The sequence below is a fragment of the Leucoraja erinacea genome, chromosome 7 (genome assembly GCF_028641065.1).
Source record: "Leucoraja erinacea ecotype New England chromosome 7, Leri_hhj_1, whole genome shotgun sequence".
NCBI lineage: Eukaryota > Metazoa > Chordata > Chondrichthyes > Rajiformes > Rajidae > Leucoraja > Leucoraja erinaceus.
This window is the reverse complement of record NC_073383.1, coordinates 22,794,596-22,819,625: the sequence shown is the minus strand read 5'-3', so window position 1 is coordinate 22,819,625 and position 25,030 is coordinate 22,794,596. Positions and strand designations below refer to the sequence as shown.

The 25,030-nt window shown below is 41.6% G+C and overlaps 2 protein-coding genes across 10 annotated transcripts in view; both read right to left on the bottom strand.

Annotated features, from left to right (window-relative positions):
• The window catches only part of LOC129698734 (WAS/WASL-interacting protein family member 1-like), a 97,541-nt gene extending 79,063 nt beyond the window's left edge, over positions 1-18,478 (bottom strand). For 4 of the 5 annotated variants that reach the window (XM_055637945.1, XM_055637948.1, XM_055637946.1 and 1 more), the window contains exon 1: positions 18,179-18,478. The gene's annotated coding sequence lies outside the window, so the exon portion shown is untranslated. Of the gene's footprint in view, positions 1-18,165 lie in introns of all 5 variants that reach the window. The other variant, XM_055637947.1, reaches the window with a different exon arrangement.
• A 2,724-nt stretch (positions 18,479-21,202) lies between these two features.
• The window catches only part of chrna1 (cholinergic receptor, nicotinic, alpha 1 (muscle)), a 37,636-nt gene continuing 33,808 nt past the window's right edge, over positions 21,203-25,030 (bottom strand). For all 5 annotated transcript variants that reach the window (XM_055637937.1, XM_055637940.1, XM_055637936.1 and 2 more), the window contains one exon: positions 21,203-22,417. In XM_055637937.1, coding sequence (XP_055493912.1) covers positions 22,286-22,417 — 132 coding nt within the window. In that variant the 3' untranslated portion in view covers positions 21,203-22,285. The remainder of the gene's footprint in view (positions 22,418-25,030) is intronic.

Genomic DNA, 25,030 nt, shown 5'->3' with positions numbered 1-25,030 from the left:
CCGCTGGAAGTATGGGATTTTGGTGTGTGTGCTTTATCATTCCTTACAATGCTATGTACAACAGTGATCGCAACTTCTGAATTGTGGATGGCCGTTGGCTCGCTAGAAACTCATCCGCCCTTTGACAGGTCTCGTTTTTTGTCCTTCTGGGGGTCCACAGCCCCCTCCTCACCTGGCAAACCAGGTGGGGGAGACAGTTTAGTCGCCGACTATCCGACCACAGAGCAGGTAGCACAAGATTACATGGTACCCGTGGCGGGAGGGAACTACACCTCGACCTGACCTGTAAAGTGGAAGTAGGAAGAATTGAAAGAGAATCTATTCATGGCAAGCACTTTACACCAGGTGGATGGGGCCGGGCAAGGAGAATTGGTTGGATCTATTGTTCTAGAAAGAAATGGAGAGCCATAAGCCTTCCTGATGAGGAATGGAACATATATGGACCAGGCATCCATAGTGAAGATAAGGCAGTGGGGGTCTGTAAATTGGAAGTTTTTAAAATAGTGAAGAGGTGTCACAGGTGTAGGCGGGAAGGAGCTGAATAAGTGAAGACGATAGAATCCAGGTACGATGAGTTAAGTTTGTTGGAGCACGAGCATGCAGAAACAATGGGCCTACCAGGGAAGTGTTGCATTTGACTCTTAGGTAAGAGGCAGAAACAGGCAGTATGGGCTTGGGGAAGTATCTGGATGGAAGCTGTGGAGAGGGGATCACCTGAAGTGATGTGATCTGTGATGGCATGGGAAGCAGAGGCCCGACGGTGGGGGCACATTCCATGAGTTGATGTGAGGAGGTATCCGAGAGCTGCCACCTACTCATTCCTTTATCATCATTAGATCCCGATGCTGTTTAACCTTACTTAACAATCTTGTGGAACCTGCAGAGGCTCACAAAGGTTCACCACTGTCTTCATGGCTATTAGGGACTCCAGATCAAAAATCTGGATTTGCCAGCAGTTTCCACATCCCATGAAAACAACATTTAAATGATGGCGGTCGTTCCCTGAGCTCTCTCAGTGCAGTTCACCATAACTTCATCACTTCTGTTCTGTGCACATTCAAAAGCAACAGTGGGAGCAGTAATGCATGAACGTTACTCTTTCTGTTGTGTTTGTTGCATTATACACACAGTCCTCACTCTTCTCAGGATGCAAACAATTACAATCACTTAGAGGTCAAACCTGCAAACATAAAGCAGTCCATTATACAGTTCAGCTAACAATGCTGCCCTAACCATTTACAATTGAGAGCATAAGAAGTGATGTAGCCTCTAGGCTTGTAACCACAAACATGGAATGAAAAGTAATCATGAGACTAAAGTTGGAATTTTCTTTTCTTTTTTCTTGCTGATTAGTCAATCTTCTACTTGAAACCTCATCTGTAGCTTTGTCACTTCCAAGTTGGAGAGTTTCAATGAATTTGTGATCACCCTAACCAATTTCTGTAAACTTTTGACACAAGGAACTGCAGTTGCTGGTTTACCTAAAAAGGACAAAATGTTGGAGTAACTCAATGGGTCAGGCAGCATCCTTGGAGGACACGGATAATAACATTTTAGTTTGGCGCCCTTCTTCAGACTGATTGTAGTAGTGGGGAGGGCGAAAGCTGGTAGAGGGATGGGGGGGGGGGGGGGGCGGGGGCGGGGTGTCTAAGCCTGGTAAGTAACAGGTGGATACAGGTGAGGGATACAATTTGTCCTCAGGCACTGCTGTGAGGGACCAACCAAAAGTCATAGCAGAAGAATCCACAGAACAGCATGTCCAACACTAGGTTACAAGTTTCAGGTACAACATCCTCAAGATATCAGAACTCATGGGATATGTAATGAATCACAAGATTACCATTATATCCTCATGCAGGAGGAAAGGGCCATTAATGATGAGATAATCACCATCCAGGAAGACTCACACAAGTGGGACTGGAAGAAACATACAAATTCCCCATGGATTCATATCATCTCCCAGACACGTAGAGAGTTGGCTTGGGATAATGAAAAATCTCCTTTGTAATACCTGCACCATGAGATAGAATGGGTAAAGGCACCCCAGAGAACTAACATGGATATAGATGCACTGTTAGCAACTGGGGGGATATTTCAGCAAGGAACATGCAATCATATCTGAGTAGAGAGTATTTGAGGTTAGGAGACATTGCCTTTAAACTGCTGCCTGGGGAACAAGTCTCTGTCCAGGAACCCAACAGGAGGATATGTTAGGGAGTAGCCAGAGAATACTGGAAGCATTAACAGGCCATTTTTGAAAGGATAAATGAAGTAAATGTTTCAGGTCAAAGTCCCTTCATGCTGAAATGTTCACTTTTTTTCCAAAAATGCTGCCTGACCCACTCTTTTCAATGTTTTCTATTTTTATTTCAGATTTCCACAATCTGTAGATTTTTAACTTTCATTTATATTTAGTATCACAACTTTGACATAAGCAAGAACCAGCCTTCAACCCATCGCCATTACCTCCTGGGTTTTCCCTGGGTGCTCCGGTTTCTTCCCACACTCTAAAGACATACAGATTTGTAGGTTACTTGTATTTGGTGAAATTGTAAATTGTCCCTAGTGTGTAGGATAGTGCTGGTGTACAGGTTGAAGATGTAACTGGAAAATGGACAAGGGAGAGCCAGTGGATACAGTGTACCTGGACTTTCAGAAAGCATTTAATAAGGTCCCAAATAGGAGATTAGTGGGCAAAATTAGGGCACATGATATTGGGGGTGGAGTGCTGACATGGATAGAAAATTGGTTGGCAGACAGGAAACAGAGAGTGGGGATTAACGGGTCCCTTTCAGAATGGCAGGCAGTGACTAATGGGGTACCGCAAGGCTCGGTGCTGGGACCGCAGCTATTTACAATATTTGGATGAAGGGATTCAAAGTAACATTAACAAATTTGCAGATGACACAAAGCTGGGTGGCAGTGTGAACTGTGAGGAGGATGCCATGAGAATGCAGGGTGACTTGGGCAGGTTGGGGGAGTGGGCAGATGCATGGCAGATGAAGTTTAATGTAGAGAAATGTGAGGTTATCCACTTTGGTAGCAAAAACAGGAAGGCAGATTACTATCTAAATGGCGTCAAGTTGGGAAAAAGGGGAAGTACAGCGGGATCTGGGGGTCCTTGTTCATCAGTCTATGAAAGTAAACATGCAGGTACAGCAGGCAGTGAAGAAAGCGAATGGCATGTTGGCCTTCATAACAAGAGGAGTCGAGTATAGGAGCAATGAGGTCCTTCTGCAGTTGTAGAGAGCCCTAGTGAGACCACACCTGGAGTATTGTGTGTAGTTTTTGTCTCCTAATTTGAGGAAGGACATTCTTGCTATTGAGGGAGTACAGCGCAGGTTTACAAGGTTAATTCCCGGGATGGCGGGACTGTCATATGCTGAGAGAATGAAGCAGCTGGGCTTGTACACTCTGGAGTTTAGAAAGATGAGAGGGGATCTTATTGAAACATATAAGATAGTTAAGGGTTTGGACACGCTGGAGGCAGGAAACATGTTCCCGATGTTGGGGGGGGCCAGAACCAGGAGCCACAGTTTATGAATAAGCCATTTAGAATGGAGATGAGGAAACACTTTTTCTCACAGAGAGTTGTGAGTGTGGAATTATCTGCATCAGAGGGTGGTAGAGGCACGTTCTCTGGATGCTTTCAAGTGATAGCTGGATAGGGCTCTTAAAGATTGCGGAGTCAGGGGATGTGGGGAGAAGGCAAGAATGGGGTACTGATTGGGGATGATCAGCCATGATCACATTGAATGGCGGTGCTGGCTCGAAGGGCCGAATGGCCTACTCCTGCACATATTGTCTATTGATCGATGGTCGGCGCGGACTCAGTGGACCCAATGACCCGTTTCTGTGCTGAATCTCATGTCTAAACATTCTCTCACCCAGCACCACCATTAATTGTGCAGCCCAGTCGTTCAATCTTCACTTTGTCAGTGGCACTCCCTTTGTTCTGTCCATCCCTCCCTCTTCTTTGCAACTTACAACATGTCTGATTTCTATTTTTCTACTTTTGACTGAAGGTAATCAGTTAGAAATTTTAATTATTCTTCTCCACAGGGCACTGCTAGTCCATGCTGTGTATTTCCAGCATATTATTGTACTTGTTCAGATATCCAGCATCTGCCATTTTTTTACCTTTCGATTCTGGGTTGTACGTAGCCTGATAAATACAATGTAGTTGCAGAGAACTTTATACACAGACTTCTAAACAAATCTGTTGCATACTCTTTCTGGAGTTAAATATTTCCCATACAAATTATAAAGGCAGACTGTGGGATGATCAGATCAGGTCTCCAAGACACAAACATTATGATGATTGGACAGGACAGATTGTTATGACAATCTTTATTTGGTACGGAAATCTCCAACTGTCTCTACTTTCCAGATCAGTATCTGTGAGCTGTGAAAAGGTTTCATTAACCTGCTAGATTTGCTGTTTTCAACAAAGATTGTTTAATTCATTTCAGTATGCTTGAAATAGGTTGTAAAAATCAGTGGCGTATATATTAACGTTCCACATCTGCTCAGAGTTAGAGCATGGAAACAATCCTTTCGGCCTAATTCGTTTATGCCAACCAAGATGTCCCATCTAAGCCAGCCCATTTGCCTGCGTTTGGCCCATATCCCTTCCCTAACTATTCCTATCCATGGACCTGTCCAAATTACTTAAATGTTGTTATTGTACCTGCTTCACCTACTTCCTCTGGCAGATCACTCCACACATCCATATCCCTCTGTGTCCTTCAGGTTCCTAATATGTCAATGCCCTCTTGTCATTCAGGGTTCCTTACCCCTACCTGCCCTGCCCTGCCCTTCACTCCAACAGGACTATGCTTACCTTGACCCTTCACTCACACTTTTCCCACTTTCTGGATGTCTCCTTCGTCAACAAACAACCTTCTCCAATCAATACCATTAAAGTTGGCCTTGCCCCAAAGAAGATTTGACGTGCATCTGCTCTGTCCTTATCCATCACTACTTTAAAGTCAATAGAACTGTGGCCGCTGGTCTCCAAAGCAGCTGGGACGCTAGGCCGCACAGTGGCGCTGCCTTACAGCACCAGAGTCCCTGGTTCGATCTTGACTACGGGATTCTGCACGGAGTTTGTACGTTCTCCCTGTGATTGCGTGGGTTTTCTCTGGGTGCTCTGGTTTCCTCCCACATCCCAAAAATGTGCAGGTTTGTAGGTTAATTGGCCTCTGTAAATTGTCCCTAGTGTGCAAGATAGAGCAAGTGTACAGGTGATCACTGCAGACTCTGTGGGCTGATGGGCCCGTTTTCACACAGTACCTCTAAACTAAGCTAAACTAAATTAAACAATGGCTCCACCACTGACATTCCAGTCACTTGGCCAGCCCAATTCCCTCAGAGGAGGTCAGGTTTTGCCCTGTTCTTTGAAGACCCTCCAAGCCTTTGGAACTATGGCAGTCCCAGTCTACGTGGGAAAGCTAAGTCTCATACTATGACAATCCTATTAGTCTTGCAAATGTCTTCAATCTCTCAACATATTTGTTCCTCCAAATCATCTTGCTGCTTGCAAGACCATGTGTTGACCAAATCAGCTGATGCAGTTTCAATATTATAGCAGAGGCCTCATTTCAAAAGCATCTCATTTGCTTTCAAGCACTTTGGGATATCTTTCGAACTTAAAAGGCTACATGTATCTACACAACTTTATTTTCCTATCTCACCTGTGGTTGTAGATGCACTTTCAAACTAACTTTTAGTTGAGCCCTGCTGTTCTGTTATTCAACTGCAACATTAGTCAAACAGGATAATCGGAAACATTTGTATCAACGGGAGAACATAAACAGAAGTGATGACGCAAGTTGAGGTCTGGAACCAACTGAACAAGTAGGTTAGAAATCCTCATCCGACTTAAACAATACTTAAATAGGTACTTGATAAGCTAACCAAGGCAGTAGGATTAAATAAGAGAGGTCTTTTTCCAAGTAGCATGACCATAATGGACAATGGCCTTGCATACAGCTTTATCGTCAATGCTTGGACTGAGGGAGTGGCTAAAAGACTTGAGCACTGTTTGGGGCAGAGATGATGGCTGGGGTAATCGCCGCAAGTTCTTTTGGCAGTACCTGTATAGGGGTTGGGTGTCAGGAGGAGGTTGTGAAGTGAGTGAGAGAGCTGGAAGGTGGTGTGAATAATAATTCCAGGATTTCAAGGGTAGACAACAGCCAGTTTGAGTTAAATGTTAAAAAGGAATAGAAAAGATAGCAGGCATAGTTAAAGGGACAATCGCGCAAGCATTGCCACTTTCATTTCACTGTACATCTTGTGTGTGTATGTGACTAATAAAGATGGTTCTGTGATCTCTCTGTAGAAGGCAATTGAGAATGTGGCAGAGCTATTGTGGGGTGCTTGGCAATTATTGGTAGTGAAATGGTAGGATGATAAATGCATTGGGATGGGAACCAAGGCATGAGACATTAGTTTCTCAGAGATTCCTGCAAACATCAAAAGACACAAAGCTCTAGAGTAGCTCAGGCAAGGAGGTGCCGTGAGAGGCTGATTTGATCACCTCAATGTTTCTTTTCTAACTGACTTTGAACCAATAAACATGGTTTCCTGCATCATATTTGCCATTCTTTTTCTCAGAATTAGTACTGCCTGAGCCAGAGAACAATCCTAGATAAAATTGAACTGTTCAAAAAAAAAGTGCTGGAGTAACGCAGCGGGTCAGGCAGCAACCCTGGAAAATGACCATAGGATGTCACATAAGAGGTGTGAAATATAAAGCCAGAGGGAGGGATGTAAGTAGAAGGGGCAGTAGGGAGGATAGAGGTGAAATGGAGACTCATAATTGGAAGAGGTGGGAGATGATCGCAAGGAGTTGAAAAACAAGGTGCCAGGAGTGAAAGGAGAAATGTACATGCACTGGAGGGGGAAGGGAGGAAGGGGGGAATGGGTGCACATCCAGAGGAAATAGAGGGGGAAGAGGGGGTGGGATTTGTAGGCTAGATACCCAAGATTGGAGAAAGGCAAGTATGGGAATGGGACGGAACGATCAAATGGTTAGCAAATGAGAGATCCAATAGGCCATGGCAGACAGAGGGTAAAGATTTGGTAAAACCCCTTTCCATTCCCCTACTGCATTTCAAGCCCTGGGCCGTCTCCATTGTTAAAGTGAGGCCACACGCAAAGTGAAGGAAACGCACCTCATATTCCGCTTGGTGGACAAAAATGCTGGAGAAACTCAGCGGATGAGGCAGCTTCTATGGAGCGAAGAAATGGATGACATTTTGGGTCGAGACCCTTCTTCAGGGTAGCTAACAGCCCAACGATATGAACATTGAATTCTCTAATTTTAGGTAACTAACTCACAACCCATTCACTCCTTTTTCCTCCCCAACGCCCGTCAAACTAAATTCCTTCCTCAGGCACGTCTTCTATCCTTATCTGTTATCTTTTTTGCAAACCAGCATCTGCAGTTTCTTGTGCCTGCAAACATCAAAGTTGCTGCCTGCTGATTGATACCTGGCAATTAGGTTTTCTCTGAATATCTACACGTTGTAAAAATAAATGGATTTAATTACTCTGTCTTTTGTTACAATGATAAATATTCTTAACGCAGCTAACTCTCTCTTTATTTTTAGCCAGAGAAATTAGACCAAACTTACACAAAACCTGGAAAGTGAATGGTAGGAGCAGAGCTCGACATAATCCACAGCATTGCAGCCTGTTGCAATGTAAACAAAGCCTGTGATGAAATAAACCAGGGATGAACAGGTGATAACTTCAGTTCCAACCATGATCCAACTATTGGGCTGTGGGACAATCGGCAATAACCATAATTCTCATCACATAAATTATTTTCAGTACACATGAAAACAGTTGCAACCAGGACCTGAACCTAGGACCACAGCAATAGGATAAAGGGTAGGAAGGAACTGCAGGTGCTGGTTTATACCGAAGATAGACACAAAATGTTGGGGTAACTCAGCAGGTCAGGCAGCATCTCTGAAGAAAAGGAATACGAGGGAGGAGGATGGCTGTGATCCAAAACGTCACCTATTCCTTTTCTCCAGAGATATTGCTTGACCCACTGAGTTAATCCTGCATTTTGTGTCTAAATAGGAGAATGATCAGCTGTAAATTATTAAATGAATCTCCAGAGATTCCACAAAGAGCAGTGAAGCATCACCACTGGCAAAGGGCAAAACAATTCCTGACAAACTTCAATGAAGGGTGCAGCTGTAGGAAATGATAAAATAATCAAATATTAAAATGGTGACAAACATTTTAAGGGGGGATTTTAAGTTTCGAAATAAGGCCGATATACCTCGTCTTTATATTTTTGTCTCACTGCTTTAGTTGCTATCTTTGTGTCTATTCCTTTTTGTTTATTTTGCTTATTTGTTTTTTTTTCCATCATTTTTAGAAATCTTCCATCATTAAACATGTGCTGTTGAGTTGCAGCTATCTGTGCCATGTGGAAAAGCTGATGTGCTTTATGGTTTTCACCATCTTTTGTGCTTTTCAACTCCTACCTGTCACATCCCACTTTATGCACCCATCCATCTTTAAGTGGCAAGTAGACATCCTATCTTCCTTTCCCCAGTAGAGCTGCTACATCACGGCAACAGACGCTCAGTTGCTGCGTGTGTTGAGTTTGCACATTCTCCCTGTGACCGCATGGGGTTCCCCCCAGGTGCTCCGGTTTCCTCCCCCAAAGACATGTGGATTTGAGGTGAATTGACCGCTATAAATTGTCACTGGTGTGTAGAGAGTGGATGTGAATGTGGGATAACATAGGGTGATCAATGATCGGCATAGACTTGGTCTGCTTCCGTGCTATATCTCCAAACCCGAAAACACCATTTATTTACTTTATCTTCCCATCAGCTCCTTCAAAAGTGTTTTACTTTCAAAATACAAGTCATGTTACAAAGAATAATTGGAATAAGGAAAGATAACACGGCCACACCTGACCAATCTAATTATGAATAAGAATGTGTAAAAGGAACAAATCATTAATTACCTTTTGTCTACTAAAGTTTCCTTCTTAGTTGTATATCAAATGTAACAGATTAGAGTTACATTGTGTTTAATCTAATCATATTTTGCTATCATGTTCTCATTTTTAGACTAGCACTCAATAGAAATGCTCTAAAAATTAACAGAACAGCACTTCATATTCCAATTGGGCAGCTTCCAACCCTGCGGTTTGAATATTGATTTCTCTCATTTCAATTAGCCATTGTATTCCCTCTCTCTCCGTCCCTCCCCACCCTATTCACCTTGCTTTTTCACTGTTTGTATCCCTTCATTATCACCTCTTCCACAATCAACAATGGACCATTGTGAGCTCCATCTTTCTCGAGTCATTGGTACCGGCTGTGATCTTTTGTATCTTTCAATAACTCTAGTTTCCCTCTCCCCTGACTCTCAGTCTGAAGAAAGATCTCAACCCGAAACTCACCTATTCCATTTCTCCAGAAATACTGCCTGACCCTCTGAGTTACTCCAGCATTTTATGTCCATCTTCTAAAATCGGAAGTTACTAAGTAGTTGTCGCTGATAATTTAAAAAATGGAGTGCGTGAGGTTGGTGGATCTTCATATCTTCATTAACATTGGGCCATAGGATAATGACAGGTACATGGATAGGGAAGATTTGGAGGACTTCGGGCTAAATGCAAGCAAATGGGACTAACTCAGGTAAGCACAATCCTATCAGATGGGCTGAAGGGCCTGTTTCTGAACACAATTATTAATAAAAATGGAAACTGTGTACTTTGTTTTAGAGGCTAATTACTGTAACTTTTAGCTTCACTAAATTGAGGTTTATTTTTTCTGAAAATGATAGTTTGTGTGCAATTGTGGCTATATGGTCAAATTCATGAGGGAATATTTACTGGTGGAGTCCTTTGTGTTTGATAATGAAAGGGTAATACAGAATTTACAACCACCATAACTTACAATGCACTCTCATTAGTACTGAACTATGATACATCAGATATTATGTGAAATCAAGTGCGTCTTGAACCTATTATCTTCTTGTTCAGAAGAATGGAACTAACTTTTAAAAACTGCTGCAAATCCACAATGATATTAATTGATTTTATTTCAGCATTTTTCAAACACATATGAAGAATACTGCACATGCTTCATTATAGCACCTCCTAGTGTCCAAACCAAGAAAAAACAGGAGCACTCTAAGACCAGGCTATTCTGTTGACGAGAGACTAATTTAGGAAAAAATGAATACTTACCTTTGTAAAAACTTTTAAATGATTTTATATATTAATTCAACAGTTTAAAAAGCAATATTTAATTCTACCTATTTCTCCCTTCCCCTCCAATCCTCCCTCTGGCTTTACAATTCCTAACGTTTCAATCCTTTAGTCTCACACCAGCTGTCTTTTCACCTCTAGTTCAACAATCTACCTTCAACAACACCCCCCCCCCCCCCCCCCCCCCCCTCGCCTGCCACACTTTGTCCTGTCCCTTCTCTCTTCCAGCTCTCCCTGACCCGCTAAATTACTCCAGCACTTTGTGTCTCGTCTAATCTAAATTTGACTTGCATTACTCACACTCCATTGGCACACTGCTAGGAGGAATCTGGATTAGCTTTGGCTTTGCGAATTAGCTGATCTTATATGTTTTTTCTTTTACTTTTACCTGTCACATCCTCAGCCCTGTCAAAGGTTCAGCCCTTGGATACAAGACCCCTTTAATAAATCTCTTATTTGCACTCCAGGGAAAACCAAGCCGAGTCCATCTAAACATCGCGGTGAATCTCCCCTGCACTTTCTCCAGCATAGCCACATCCATTAGATTGGTTACCAGAAATCCACACAATACTCCAAGTTCCGTCGAACCAGCACTTTGTAAAGTTGCAACACAATGTCCCAACGTTATATTCTATACCCTGACCAATGAAGGAAAGCATGCCATATGCCTTCTTCACCAATGTGCCTCCTCATTGCAATTTTCAGGATTTCAAGATTTGAACCCCAAGGTGCTTATTGATTAACATATTTTAGTGCCCTACCATTTACTGTGCACATCATACCCCAATTTGTCTTTCCAAATTGCATCATCCCTGCACTTTTTAGGATTAAATGTCATCTGCCAATACCATTACCAACTATCTATCTATAACCTGCTGTTGCCTTACACACTATTTCTCTTTGGCCATAACATCACTGATTTCAACAGCCTTACCATTCATTCCTCCTGCATTCACTTCCATCACAAACAAATATCCCACCACTAATCCTTGCAGTACACCACTGCCTTCATCAATCTTCTTAGTTACTTCCTCAATCAAATTATTTAGACACTATTTCTCCTGCACAAAGCTACATTGACTAATCATGACCAGCCCATGTCTTTTCATATCCTACTCCTTATAATTTTCTCCAATAATTTCCCCATCACTGACCCAAGGCTCAACAGTGTGTAGTTGCCTGGCTTATCCCTGATGCTCTTCTAACATAAAGGGACATTACTTATTCTCCAGTCCTCTGATAGGACAGGTCCGACTTCCAGTCGTGCAGCTAAGAAAGATGAAACATTCTGTAGACAAGGAGCTGCAGATGCTAGTTTCCCCAAATAACAAATTCATGCAGAATCTCTAGAAGACATGGATTGGTGATATTTCAGTTTGAGACCCTTCATCAGACTAATTGCAGTAAGGAAGAGAAAGTTAGAAAAGGGGGGGGGGGGGGGGGGGGGGGAAGATGGAACAAAACCTAGCAAGTGTTGGTGGATGCAAGTGGAGGGGTTGATTGGCAGATGGTTGGACAACAGCCAGAGATGGAGAGAGGCGTGGGATGGTGGGAGAAATGGGTGCACTTCCAGGTGGGGCACGTAAGAGAAGGGGCAAAAGGGGGCGGTGGGATTGAGTTGTTACCAAAAGTTGGAGAATTCAATGTTCAAAATGCGTGCAAAAACGGTGTCAGGGTTACAGCTATCTCCTTCCTTGTTTCCCCATAGCATCCTCGAATCACTAGATCTTTATCCATTCGACTGTATTCCAAGATATCAAACACCTCTGCTTTTCTAAAACTGCCCCTCTCCAGCCATTTAATATACCCTTCCCTGAATCCAATATTCCATATTTGTGTAGGAAAGAATTGCAGATGCTGGTTTAAATTGAAGGTAGACACAAAATGCTGGAGTAACTCAGCGGGACAGGCAGCATTTATGGTGAGAAGGAATGGGTGACGTTTTGTGTTGAGTCTGAAGAAGGGTCTCGACCCGAAACGTCACCCATTCCTTCCCTCCATATTCCATGACTTTTTCTTTGATGAAAACAGCTGAGAAGCATTCATTTATTAAGAGAGATACACAAAATACAGAAGCTATAACAAATGAATAGTGGTGCAGTGAAATTCAAATAGCATCTTTTGAATACTAACATTTAACCATTCCCCTGAATCATGGTGAATATCATTATTCTGCCATAAAAAATAGAGCCTAGTTTTTTTTTTAAGTTTAGTTTATACATACAGTGCAAAAACAGACCCTTCGGCACGAGTCCATGCCGACCAGCGATTCCAGCACACTAACATTATCCTACACACACTAGTGTCAATTCACAATTTTACCAAGCCAATTCGCCTACAAAACTGTATGTCTTTGGAGTCAAGGAGGAAACCGGAACACCATGAGAAAACTCACGCAGGTTACGGGGAAACCGTACAAACTCCATACAGACTTCACCCGTAGGATTAAACCCAGGTCTCTGGCAGTGCAACCAACAACACTATCGCTATGCCACCAATTAGTGTCATTTAACTTGTCAAAATCTAGAAAAGGTTAATAGAAAAGCTAGTTAGACATCTAATGTAATAACCCCATGCTGTTTAAACAAGTTCACTTTATAATAAAAGAGAATTCACACCTTTTTAAAATGGTGAATTAAATTGATTCATTTTAGAAAAGGCAACTGCATACGTGCAAATGACATGGGCATTGAACTAGCTGACATCAGGAAGGTTTTAAACTGTGAGTCTTCCTCAAAAGTGATGCAAAGTCTTTGAATATTTTTTAAGGCACAGGTAGATAGATACTTCATAAGGGGGCAATAGGTTATTGTGGATTGATGAGAATTTGGAGCCGCGTTTATAATCAGATTGGTCATGATCTTATTAAGTGAAGGAGCAGGCTTGAGGGGCCAATTGACCCAATCTTGCTCCTAATTCATATGTATGAATGTAAAGCTTTGTAATAACTTGGCAGTAAGTGCAACAGATGGTGGTTCCCTGCCAATTATTTAAATGAAGCTGTCGGATTTCTGAAAGAGGTAAAAATTGTTGCCATTAATAAACAGAAAGAAATGTGTTCAGTCCAATTCCCTGACTTTATCACCAATCGCATTGAGCCATCAGTTCTTGAATCACCACAGAATCTTATAACTCAAATCGATCAATCAGACCACAGGTCTTTGAAAAAGCAATGCAGTTAGTGCCACTTTCCTGTTCTTCCCTTACAACTTGATATTGCTTCAAGTATTCTCTTGTGAAAATTACCTTCAAATCTGCTTCCACTATCCCTTTTGATGGTCGCTCTCAGATTGCAGCAATTCACAGGGAAATGTAATTCCCCACTGCCAGATAAGAGAGCTTTGACCAATCTATTCAATCGAATCCTTCATCATTTTCAAAACTTGTTAGATTTCCTTTAGAAATACTAAATGGAAACAAGCTCTTTGTCCCAAGTCCGCGCCAACCGACAATCGTCCCATACACTACCACTATCGTACACACTAGGGACAATTTACAAATTTATCAAAGCCATTTAACCTACAAATCTGTATGTCTTTGGATTGTGGGAGGAAACCAGAGCACCTGGAGAAAACCCACACGGTTACAGAGAGAACATACAAACTCCATACAGACAGCACCCATAGTCAGGTTCAAACCCTGGTCTCTTGCGCTGCAAGGCAGTAATTCTACCATTGCATCATTGTGCTGCCCCAATTCCGCTTAATTGACATGCATAAAGGATCATGACAAACATCTCCAGTCTCCCATGTTACAAACGTCCCACATCTACAGTAACATTATAAAACGTCTCATCTGTATGTTAGTCAAAGCCTTGATATCCTTTCTGAGGAATGGTATCCAAACTGGATGCAGTGGCTATTGAGGATTAATCAGTGATGTTGTTATATCCACCTTACATTGTGCTTGAGAGACGTGGTGAGAGCTTAAATGCGTCACATTGCCTATTTATGCAAAATATTTCACGTCAAGTGACAAGACAAGTTTCCACGCACACAGATTCTCTCCCAGCCAAACCTCCCCAGCATCTACGTTGTTGAAAGAATTACAGCTCAGATAGGCAGGACACGACAGAAGAATGTCTGATGACTGAACACCAAGTCAACTACGTTATGGAGACCTGACTGAGGGCAATCGCATGATGCACAGAAAAGAAAAGGGATTCAAAGACTCTATTACAATATCACTGGTAGACAAAAAAGCTGGAGAAACTCAGCAGGTGAGGCAGCATCATTGGAGCGAAGGAATAGGTGACGTTTCGGGTCGAGACCCTTCTTCAGACAGAGTGGGTGTGGGGGGGGGGGGGGGGGGGGGGGGGGGGGCGGGGGAAGAAGAAAGGAAGAGACGGAGACAGTGGACTGTGGGAGAGCTGGGAAGGAGGGAGAAAGCAAGGACTGCCGGAAATTGGAGAAGTCAATGTTTATACAGCTGGGGTGTAAACTGCTCAAGCGAAATATGAGGTGCTGCTTCTCCAATTTGCGGTGGGACTCACTCTGGCCATGGAGGAGGCCCAGGACAGAAAGGTTCAATTCGGAATGGGAGGGGGAGTTGAAGTGCTGGGCCACCAGGAGATCAGATTGGTTAATACGAACCGAGCGGAGGTGTTGGGCGAAGCGATCGTCAAGCCTACGCTTGGTCTCACTGATGTAGAGCAGTTGGCACCTAGAGCAGTAGATGCAATAGATGAGGTTGGAGGAGGTGCAGATGAACCTCTGCCTCACCTGGAAAGACTGCTTGGGTCCTTGGATGGAGTTGAGGGGGGAGGTAAAGCAACAAGTGTAGCATTTCCTGCCGTTGCAAGGGAAAGTACCAGGGGATCGAACCCGAGTCTCTGACTCTGTGAAACAGCAGCTCTACCAGTTGTACCACCCCTATTTCTGCCTCATTTCTAGGAATGATCTCTGCTTTGTCAGGCCCTCATTTTAATTTCACATGACTTTAGGATTAAGTATTTTGAAAAAGCTCTAGGCTTATTTAACTAACACGCTCAAGTATGCCATGAAGCACATGGTTATTATGGAATGATTTAAATGTATATATTACGATAGAGCTGCAAGGTGTGGTTACCACCGTATGCAAGGTCAGCATTTACAAAATGCTGCCTTGGAATAATTTCTATCCTTTACCAGCACAGCAGCAGTGCTGATGATAACACTAACAGGTACACACCTATCCACAGTCCTAGCACAACCCCATTTATTTCACCATCCTATTATTTTGACATGCAATTAACAACTCTTTTTGCATTATCACCAATATTTACATTAAACCAACAGAGCAGACCCACTGTTTTAAATTACCAATGTATTGATTCTCAAAGTACTAACTGCACTGGAGATAATGAGGGAGGAGAATAAAAACGAAAGTCATAGTGCAAACATTAATCTATTTTCACCTTTCAGAGTCAGTATTTTTTCTGCGTGTTGTCACCTGTTTATTAACCTCAGGAATTTGTATGTGTTGAAAGATTTTGGAACACAGAGCAAGACTCTGAAAGCCTCTCAAATGTGCACTGCAATCAGAAAATAACTTTTCTGCTTTAAGAGCCGCATATGGAGTGAAAATTCAAGTTCCAAATCAACATTCAAGTTACAGTAAAAATTGAAACAACATTCCAAGGAACAGAGATGACAAAACAGAACCAAGAATCTAGACAGCTGGGGAGGCCAAGTCATTGGGTATTTTTAAGGCAGAGATTGTCAGATTCTTGATTAGAGAGTGTAAAGGTTTTGTGTTAGATTACAGGAGAATGTGGTTGAGAGGGAAAGATAGATAGAAACATAGAAAATAGGTGCACCGCCATTCAATATGATCATGGCTGATCAACCATGATTGAATGGCTGAGTAGACTCGATGGGCCAAATAGCCTAATTCTGCTCCTATGACATAAACATATATGCCAATTCCTTCTCAAATTAACAAAGTGATTCTGGTTAACAAAATCAGCATGTTCTGAGCATGTAGATAAATGACTGCACAACATTAAACAATGTTCAGCACAGGTTTACACATGGATGCCAACCATTTGCTACAACTCTTTTCGTTTAAAAAACAAGAATAACTTGTGTCAGTTCTTATTTTGAAAACGAATTAGTGATTGAAATCATTGCCCAGGAACCCAACCATCCGATTTTCTGGCATTTACATATTATGTTTATTGGTGCTGCAACAGTAGACCACAAAACAATAATAGGTCTAGAAAACAACCCTTCTATAAACTGAACAACTTCTTCATGGTTTTGAGACATTTGGAAATTATAACAGTTCACCTCTCGTTTACCTCCACTTAGGGTTCAAATCCACCCCACAATCTTGGCTGTAGGAAAACTAAAACCCTGTACTCTCAGTCCATCCCAAAGTATTACTGGATTGGATAAACCATTAAATTAATATTTTGAAACCAATTTGACTCGAGATAGTACAAGTGATATTTGTCAAAAACAAATCCACATTGTTACCATGCAACCACTCCTAAGAAATACCTTTAACACAGGATAAAGAGATTTATTCCATATCCAATTCCTGACATGCCTCATGTAATAGCAGCAAAACCCAAGCATGAACTATCTTGTCAAGATAATTAGTGAAGTGGTTGATTATACAAGGTAACATCCATTTTGTGCTGGAAAATCTGTCGAAAGCTTACACTTCTACTGTTTGGTTTTTGATAGAGACCGGTTATTGATATTCAACTAGATATTTAGCTTTTCCTGTGTGTCTCCATAACCAAAGGTTTTCGTTGATACTATTAATGGTAACAATTTTGTGTAACAAGACGAATTAAATAAAAGTTAAAACAGTTTAAAACTAAGACACTGGAAAAGTGAGGATAATAAACTATTTTAACACGCGTGTAGTAACAGGCTAACGTCATGTTAACTACCACCTAACTAGTGTGACTTTAATACCTGGACCTGCCACTGTCACAGCTGAAAAGAATAAACACAAAATGCCGAGAAGACCACACGTTATGACCTCACTAAATGTCTCAAAGTCACGTCTAATAAAAAAAATCTGGATTATCTTCAAGCCAGTGTGTTCCTTCAAACAGTGCTCACGTCAAGTGCAAAACATTCCAAAGTCGACAACACGTCTTCGTTTCTATTCTCAGCGAAGTATTTTTTTTAGATATGCAAGGGCTCGATGTAGTTCAGTAAAAATAAGTGGTGCTCCTCTATAGGATACTGCTGGCAGTGACTGTAGTCATAAAGTCTGGAATTTTAAATGTTTTCGTTAAAAATATATTGAGAGGTTTTTTTTTAAACTGGGGTGGGGAAAAAGAGGGACATTTGGATTTATAATAAATGTAATAGTAGTTTCTATGCAGGGATGGAGTGGGCGAGGAACGGAAAGAAACGATTTATTCAGTGGATGCATTCAAGTGGCGCCTTTGCTGAATTCTTTGGCAGGCTAAAGTCTGCCCACTCCTAACATTTGAAAGTCAAAATTTACAAATTGCGAGGTCCCAAATGTAGCGCAAAACATTATCGTTGACAAATGGAACAAAGGGGAACCGTGTAGCGACATTAATGTCCTCTTCAAGTGAAGCTGTGTCCTCTCAAACCTACATTAAAGTAATGCACGTTTTGCAGAATTTGGCTACAACGTCACTTTAACAATAGTTTATTATTAAATTAGACAAACCACGTAATTAAAGACCCCGACAACAGCTGGCGGGTTATTTCGCGGTTCCCACCCCCCAAACCCCTTCCTGAAGTCTCAACAACAGTTACAACACCACAGCAACTATTTATGCTGTGCGAGGTGCGCTTACATCTGTTGCCCGAGACTTCCGCAGACGCTGTGGAAAAGCCACACCTAGAGTAGGTCTGGTAAGAGACTGAAAGTTCTTGCTGTGGAGCAGTCGCCGCCGCTGTCACGTTACCCCGTCCCGTCCACCCGCTCCTCACCCGTTGTACTGACCGTGCGCCGCTCTCTGTATCACTCGGCCCCCCTGGACCGCTCCTCCGGCCAAGCTGACGGCTCAGACATGTTTATTAAAAACTTCAGCCGTGCAAATTATGCATCAAAAGTTCTGCCTTGGTGTCAATCCGGGTCTCTGAGCCGTGTCAGTGATGTAATGTTCCCGCAGCTGGGCGAGTGGGTGGGTTCGAAACCCAACTTAAAACGTGCAACAGTGAGTGAGTGAGAGAGGTGGTGGAAAAAAATATATAGAGCGCAAATTCACTCGCTGTAGAAGCGCCGGTGGTCGGCAGCGTTTGCAGAGGGTGCGCTTTGCACCGGCTCCCTATCCCTCCCCTCCCCGGGCCGCGCCGCGCGCGCAATGTTCCGCCACCAGCGGCAGCAACACGTGGACGGGTCAGTGCAACAATGATCCCGCCACCAGGCCACCAGGCCACGGCACCCTAGCAGCAGCAGCAGGAGTAGCAGTAGCAGTAGCAGGAGGAGGGGAGGACGCCCCAATCCCTTCAGTTAGTTCTCAATCCCTCCCCAGCACCTCAGCATCGATCCCTAACACCCACTCCAACTATTTCGGGATACACTACTACCCCATCCAATCTCCCCTAAAAGTGCATTTCACGAAACATTTATGTCACTTGGTGGGTGTGACAAATAATGTACCATTGAGATAGACACAAAATGCTGGAATGACTCAGTGGGTGAGGCAGCATCTCTGGAGATGTTGTAGGAATGAGTGATACTTTGTCACATTCATCTAAGTACAGATGCCTTGTTTTGCATGCAACCAGGCAGTACACAAGTGTCGCCACGTGTCTGAAGAAGCGTTCCCATCCGAAACGTCATCCATCCTTTTTCTCCAGAGATGCTGCCTGACCCACTGAGTTACTCCAGCATTTTGTATCTATCTCTGCAGATGTTGCCCGGCACACTGAGTTACTTCAGCATTTTGCATCTATCTTTGGTATAAACCAGCATCTGGAGTTCCTTGTTATTGCATTCCCAAAGATAAGGTTTGCATCTTGTTTGTTTTTCAAGTCGAAAGAAGATGGCAAGATTGCAAACTCCGTTGATCAGTAATGTTGCTGAGATTCATCTCCAGTCAGAATCATAGAGCATAGAAATAGACCAAAAGAACACAAAGTGCTGGAGTAACTCAGTAGGTCAAGCATAGACGAGTCAGGCAGAGAGTTTCGCAAGAACTTTGTGTCCTTTTGTGTAAACCAGCATCTGCAGTTCCTTGCTAGACACAAAATTCTGGAGTAACTCAGCGGGCCAGGCAGTATCTCTTGAGAGAAGGAATGGATGATGTTTCGAGACCCTTCTGCAGTTCCTTGTGTCTACATGGAAGTAGGCCATTCAGCCCACCACAACGACACTCACCCTTGGGCATCCATCTGTATTAATTCCATCTTCCAGTTCTTAGCCCATACAGCGCAGGAACAGATTCACAATGTCTGCACTGAACATTGTAACAAGTTATGTGTAGGAAGGAACTGCAGATGCTGGTTTAAACCGATGGTAGACACAAAAAGCTGGAGTAACTTGACCCAAAATGTCACCTATTCCTTTTCTCCAGTGATGCTGTCTGACCCACTAGGTTACTCCAGCTTTTTGTGATTATACTGTTCTCCTATTTCCTGCACATGATGCATATCCCTTTGTTCCCTGCCTATCCATGTGCCTACCTAAAAGCCTTTTAACGCCACTACTTCCTCCACGACCACCTCCGTTCCCTGCATATCCATGTGCATATCGAAAGGCCTTTTATACGCCATTATCTTCCTCCACCACCACCCCTGGCAGCGCATTCCAGACACCCACCATTCTCTGTGTAAAAAAAAAACCTGCCCTGCACTTCTTTAAACTTTACCTCTCGCCTTAAAGTTATGCCCTCTAGTCTTTGACATTTCCAGTGTGATGGAAAGCTTCTGACTATGGCTTCAATGCCTTGGTGACTCAAGTTGCTCAACTGGACACCTCTTATATACTATCAGTGACTTTGCTGCACACTCTGCTCAGCTGGGCGTTCCAAATACTTGCCACACTGGGCAAAACAGATCTTTAGATCTCAACCTTTACCCAAATTAATTTGTAATCCTTATCCCAAAATCATGTTTCAAAATGTTTAGCCTTGCATAATAATCAGTATAAACAGCTGCCTAAGGAACTATTGTGCGCGTGTGAGTGTACACAGCGTACAATGAAAAACCCTAACATTTGCATTTGCTCCTGCCTTTTTACCCCATTACAAATTCCATAAACCACATTCTAATGTAAGTGAACTTGCATTCCTGTCATCGCTCCTCTTTCCACTCACTCCATAGCTTCCTCAACAGCTTCAGTGGGGCTGTTACCTCTGGCTGGATGGTGCAATGGGAAATTTACATTTCAAATATGAAGCTGCAAATACACGAGTGAAAATTAAAATAATCAAATGAGCAACTTTAAAATAGGCTGGTTGTGTTGGCCCATTCAATTAAGGCTGAATAAATCCAGCAGTAATTACCTAACACAGAATGATCCAGTTGAATAATTTGTACAGAGTGTCCAAGTGACTCATTGAATCAAAATTGCATTAATTTGCACCAGTACCGTTGGGATTGGTGACAGTAAGATTTTTATGATAACAGATTTTGCTAGCTGTATTAAAAGTAAATATTGGTGTAAAATAGGTAAAACTCAACAATTGACACCAATGAGAGATATGGCATATGATTCTTTAAGACCTGCTTCTTTAGTCAGAAGGTGGTGAATCTATGGAATTCATAGCCACAGACAGCTGTGGCGGCCAAGTCAATGGATATTTTTAAGGCAGAGATTGACTGATTCGTGAGTAGTACAGGTGTCAGGGGTTATGGGGAGAAGACAGAAGAATGGGGTTGAGAGGGAAGGATAGATCAGCCACGATTGAACGGCGGAGTAGACTTGATGGGCTGAATGGCCTAATTCTCCCTCTAGAACATGATCTTATGAACTTTCCTATTAATGCCTTGAAATTAAAAGTTTACAACTCACAAAGTTGAATTTCTGTACATCATTTTAATGCAAATACTTTTATGAAAATCTTCAGTTAATATAATTGATTATTATGTCATTAAAATCATTATATAATTATTTTTCACAGCCAGGTAAGTACAGTGCGAGTTTTACAAGTTCAAAATATCTGCCAGTGAGGCTTAGTTTTAAAATGATGCATGAAAAGTATTAAATTTTAAGTTGAACTTAAAATAACTCCATTGCATTTGCAATAAATAAGAGCAAAATTTTGATTTAATACTGCACTGAATATTTATTAAAGATCTGTTAAACATTCTTAAAATCATACAATGGAACTTCAGTTCTGAATGTACAATACAATCATTGGATATAAATGAATGGATTTGTTTAACTTAATACATGTTGTTTATTTTCCTAATACTTTACATATCTCCATCAAATTTCAAATAACGGCCTATTTAATTCCTTAATTTTTTTTAAACTCTTCTGTAATGTACAGAGGTTATAAACCTACAAAACCTATAGAGGTTAGGTACAGAAACTTGAAAACGCACACAACCAAACTCAACCAGACTTCTTCCCTTCTGTTATCAGGCTTCCGAATGGTCCTTCCAAAAGCTAAGGTACTATTTGATTTAACTCTACTCCATCAATGACATTGGACTTTGTCGAATGAATTGATGGACTACAATGCTGAGAACAACATTTTGCACTCTGTATCTTCCCCTTTGCTCAATCTATTGTACTTCAGTTTGAAACTAATTGTATCTATGTATGGCATATCTGACCTGTTTCAATAGCAATTAAACAAAGCTCTTCGCTGTACCTTAGTACATATGACAATAATCAACCTAAAACTATAACGTTGTTCAACCTATTACATGTTTCAGGTATTTTTTCATAATAATATTCTTCACTAATCATTGTTCATGATTTATTAATTACATTTTTACATATTCATTTAACCCAAGTATATTTCATTTGTAAAACAAAACCATCTATATATTTCATAAAACAGACTACAATTGCAACAAAAAACCTATGCATCTTTTCTATGGAGGGATATCCATCTCCAATTCCAGTATTGCATTGTTTGTTCACGATGAAGATTTAGCCCTCCTGATTGAGTTCAATGAGACGGCCAGCAAACACACTAACTGTACCTATAATACAAACCAGCATGAAGACACCCAGCAGAATATGATCAATCACCATTGCAACAAATTTCCATTCTTCTGCAGCCTGGTGTTAAAGTAGAAAGCAAATAGTCATTATTTTTTTCATTCCACAGTCATATAAGAAACCTTATGATTATTTTATCATCTTTACTTTTCAAATGACTACTTACATTTTAAATATGATTTAGCAAAAATACATTTATCTTAAGAATATTAGAATTCTGAATAAATGAAATATAGTGGTACTAATGTGTTGTTTATATCAAATGAAAATAATCATGACTTTAATTTATAAAGCACTTTGAACTTTGTTATATATATTTTCACAAGACAATACATAGACAGAATTCGTCTCAAAGCTGGAAAAGATCATGCTAAGGCAAATGACCAACGATTAAATGTTATGGAGTGCATTAAGGGTGATGGAGAGGCAGAGATACCTAGACAGGGAATTCCAAAGTTTAAGGCTCAAGGTGCTCTGGAGAATTGTTGACAATAATGAAATCAAGGAAAATAGAGAAGTATTAGGAGAGTCCAGGTTTCTTGGGCAGTTATAGATTTGGACGAAGTGAAGGAGAGGAGAATCCATGGGGCAGCACTGAAGTGGATGGGAGATAGTTTATTAGAGGAATAAGAATTTTTAAGTTGATATCTTCAGGTATCCAGAATTAACACAGACCAGTGATTTAGTGCGAGTTATGTTACAAGTTATAGACGTTTGAAGACTGTTATATTCCGGACGGCAGAATGAATAACAACTTGCACGCAGGTTGCCTGGACCACGAGAGAGAGGTTTATTACCCAACATTCCCTGCTTATATGGAACACCAACTCATTAACATATACATGAATATGTATGAATACATTACACTGCTCTCCTTTTCTTAAGTATTAAATCAAAGTACACAGTTACAATTTTGTTATTGTGATACTTGATTTAAAACACTATTTATGAAATCTTAAATGATAAACATTATATATTTATTTTACATATCTACACATTTTCGTTTTACTTATGCAGTAAGTTACTTAACTTTCAAACCTAATCTGACTACTGGTTTACGGATCATGCCTGATCATCTAACAGTAACATATGTAACAGGTGTAGGTGTAGACTCAACTGTTAGCTTATTTGGCTCTGTTTTGGTACCCTGACTTTGACCAGAGGAATCTGTTTCTTTGTCTGTACTAACTGAACTTTGTGTTTCAATCACAGTGGTCTCTTCCAACTCACTTTCAGATAAAAACTCAGGGATTAGGACTTCATGTTCAGTTTTTGGTTCATCTTTGGCTGGAATCATCAGATCAACATGATCACTTTTGATCCTATCTTCAACGTCAACTAAGTATCTTTTTGTTCCACACACATCCACTTTTTCCCCCAACATCCCATTTGTCTCGACTAGACTTGTTGGGAGGACTGAGAACACGAACCTGCTCATCTGGCTTGAAGTACCTCTATTTTTGTGGGAGTCAAAATGGCGTTCGTTTTTGACTTAACAGTTTTTGCTCAACTCTCAAGGCAAAATTGGGTTGAACTAAATGTAGCCGTATTCTTAGCCTTCTCTTCATCAACAGTTCTGCAGGTGAGTAACCTGTTGTGTGTTGTGTGGATCTGTACTTCAGCAAGAAACTAGCCAAACGATGTTTCATGCTGAGCTTCGAATTAGCCTGCAAAACCCGTTTCTTGAGAGCATCTTTGACAACTCGAACAGACCTTTCCGCCGCCCCGTTGGAGGCTGGATGGTATGGTGGAAATAAGTGTCTGTTTTACACCATTCCACTGCATGAATTCTTTCAACCGTTCTGAACGAAACTGAGGCCCGTTATCAGAATCAGTAAACCATGGCTTGCAGAAATGGATCTAAACTCATCTATGGTATGCTCAGTAGTAGTGCTTGACCCCATATGCTAAACCTCAATCCATTTGGAATGACCATCTACTAGTACCAGAAAGTGATCATTACCCTTTTCGCAAAAATCTCCATGAACTCTCTGAAAAGGTCTAATTGGCCATGACCAGGGTTGCAGTGGTGTTTTTGGTGGTTTACTCTGGCAATTTTGGCAGACGCTACATTTGCTCACCGGTGACTCGATGTCATTGTCAATACCAGGCCAATACACAAAACCTCTGGCAATTGACTTCATTCTTATTATGCCAGAATGTTCGGCATGAAGTTCATTCATAATTTTGTTTGTCAAAGACTCTGGTACAACCACTCTGTAACCCCACTTATTGCATCCCTGCTCACATGATAATTCATGGTGTCGATTATGGAAAGGCTTCAGCTCTGAGTTCAGAACTGAGTTCAATACACTATCGATTTCAGTCCAACCGTTCAATGTCTGTTCATACACCCACTTCAGTACAGTGTCTTTCTCTGTTTCTGTCACTGGAAAGTCTTCATCTACAACTTGCAGTGTGTGGATTGAGTTCTCACTTCCCACGCCAGAGATCTCATGGGGCAAACAGGACAACACATCTGCAACAGCATTGCACTTGGAGCTTCTGTACTCAACCTTGTAGTCATACATGGACAGCAAAATTGCCCAGCGCTGCATCCTTGATGCTGCCATGGAAGGTATAGCTGACTTGGGACCAAGTATCACTAGTAGTGGCTTGTGATCAGTCACTAGGGTGAATGGTCTGCCAAGAAGAAACTGATGGAATTTATTG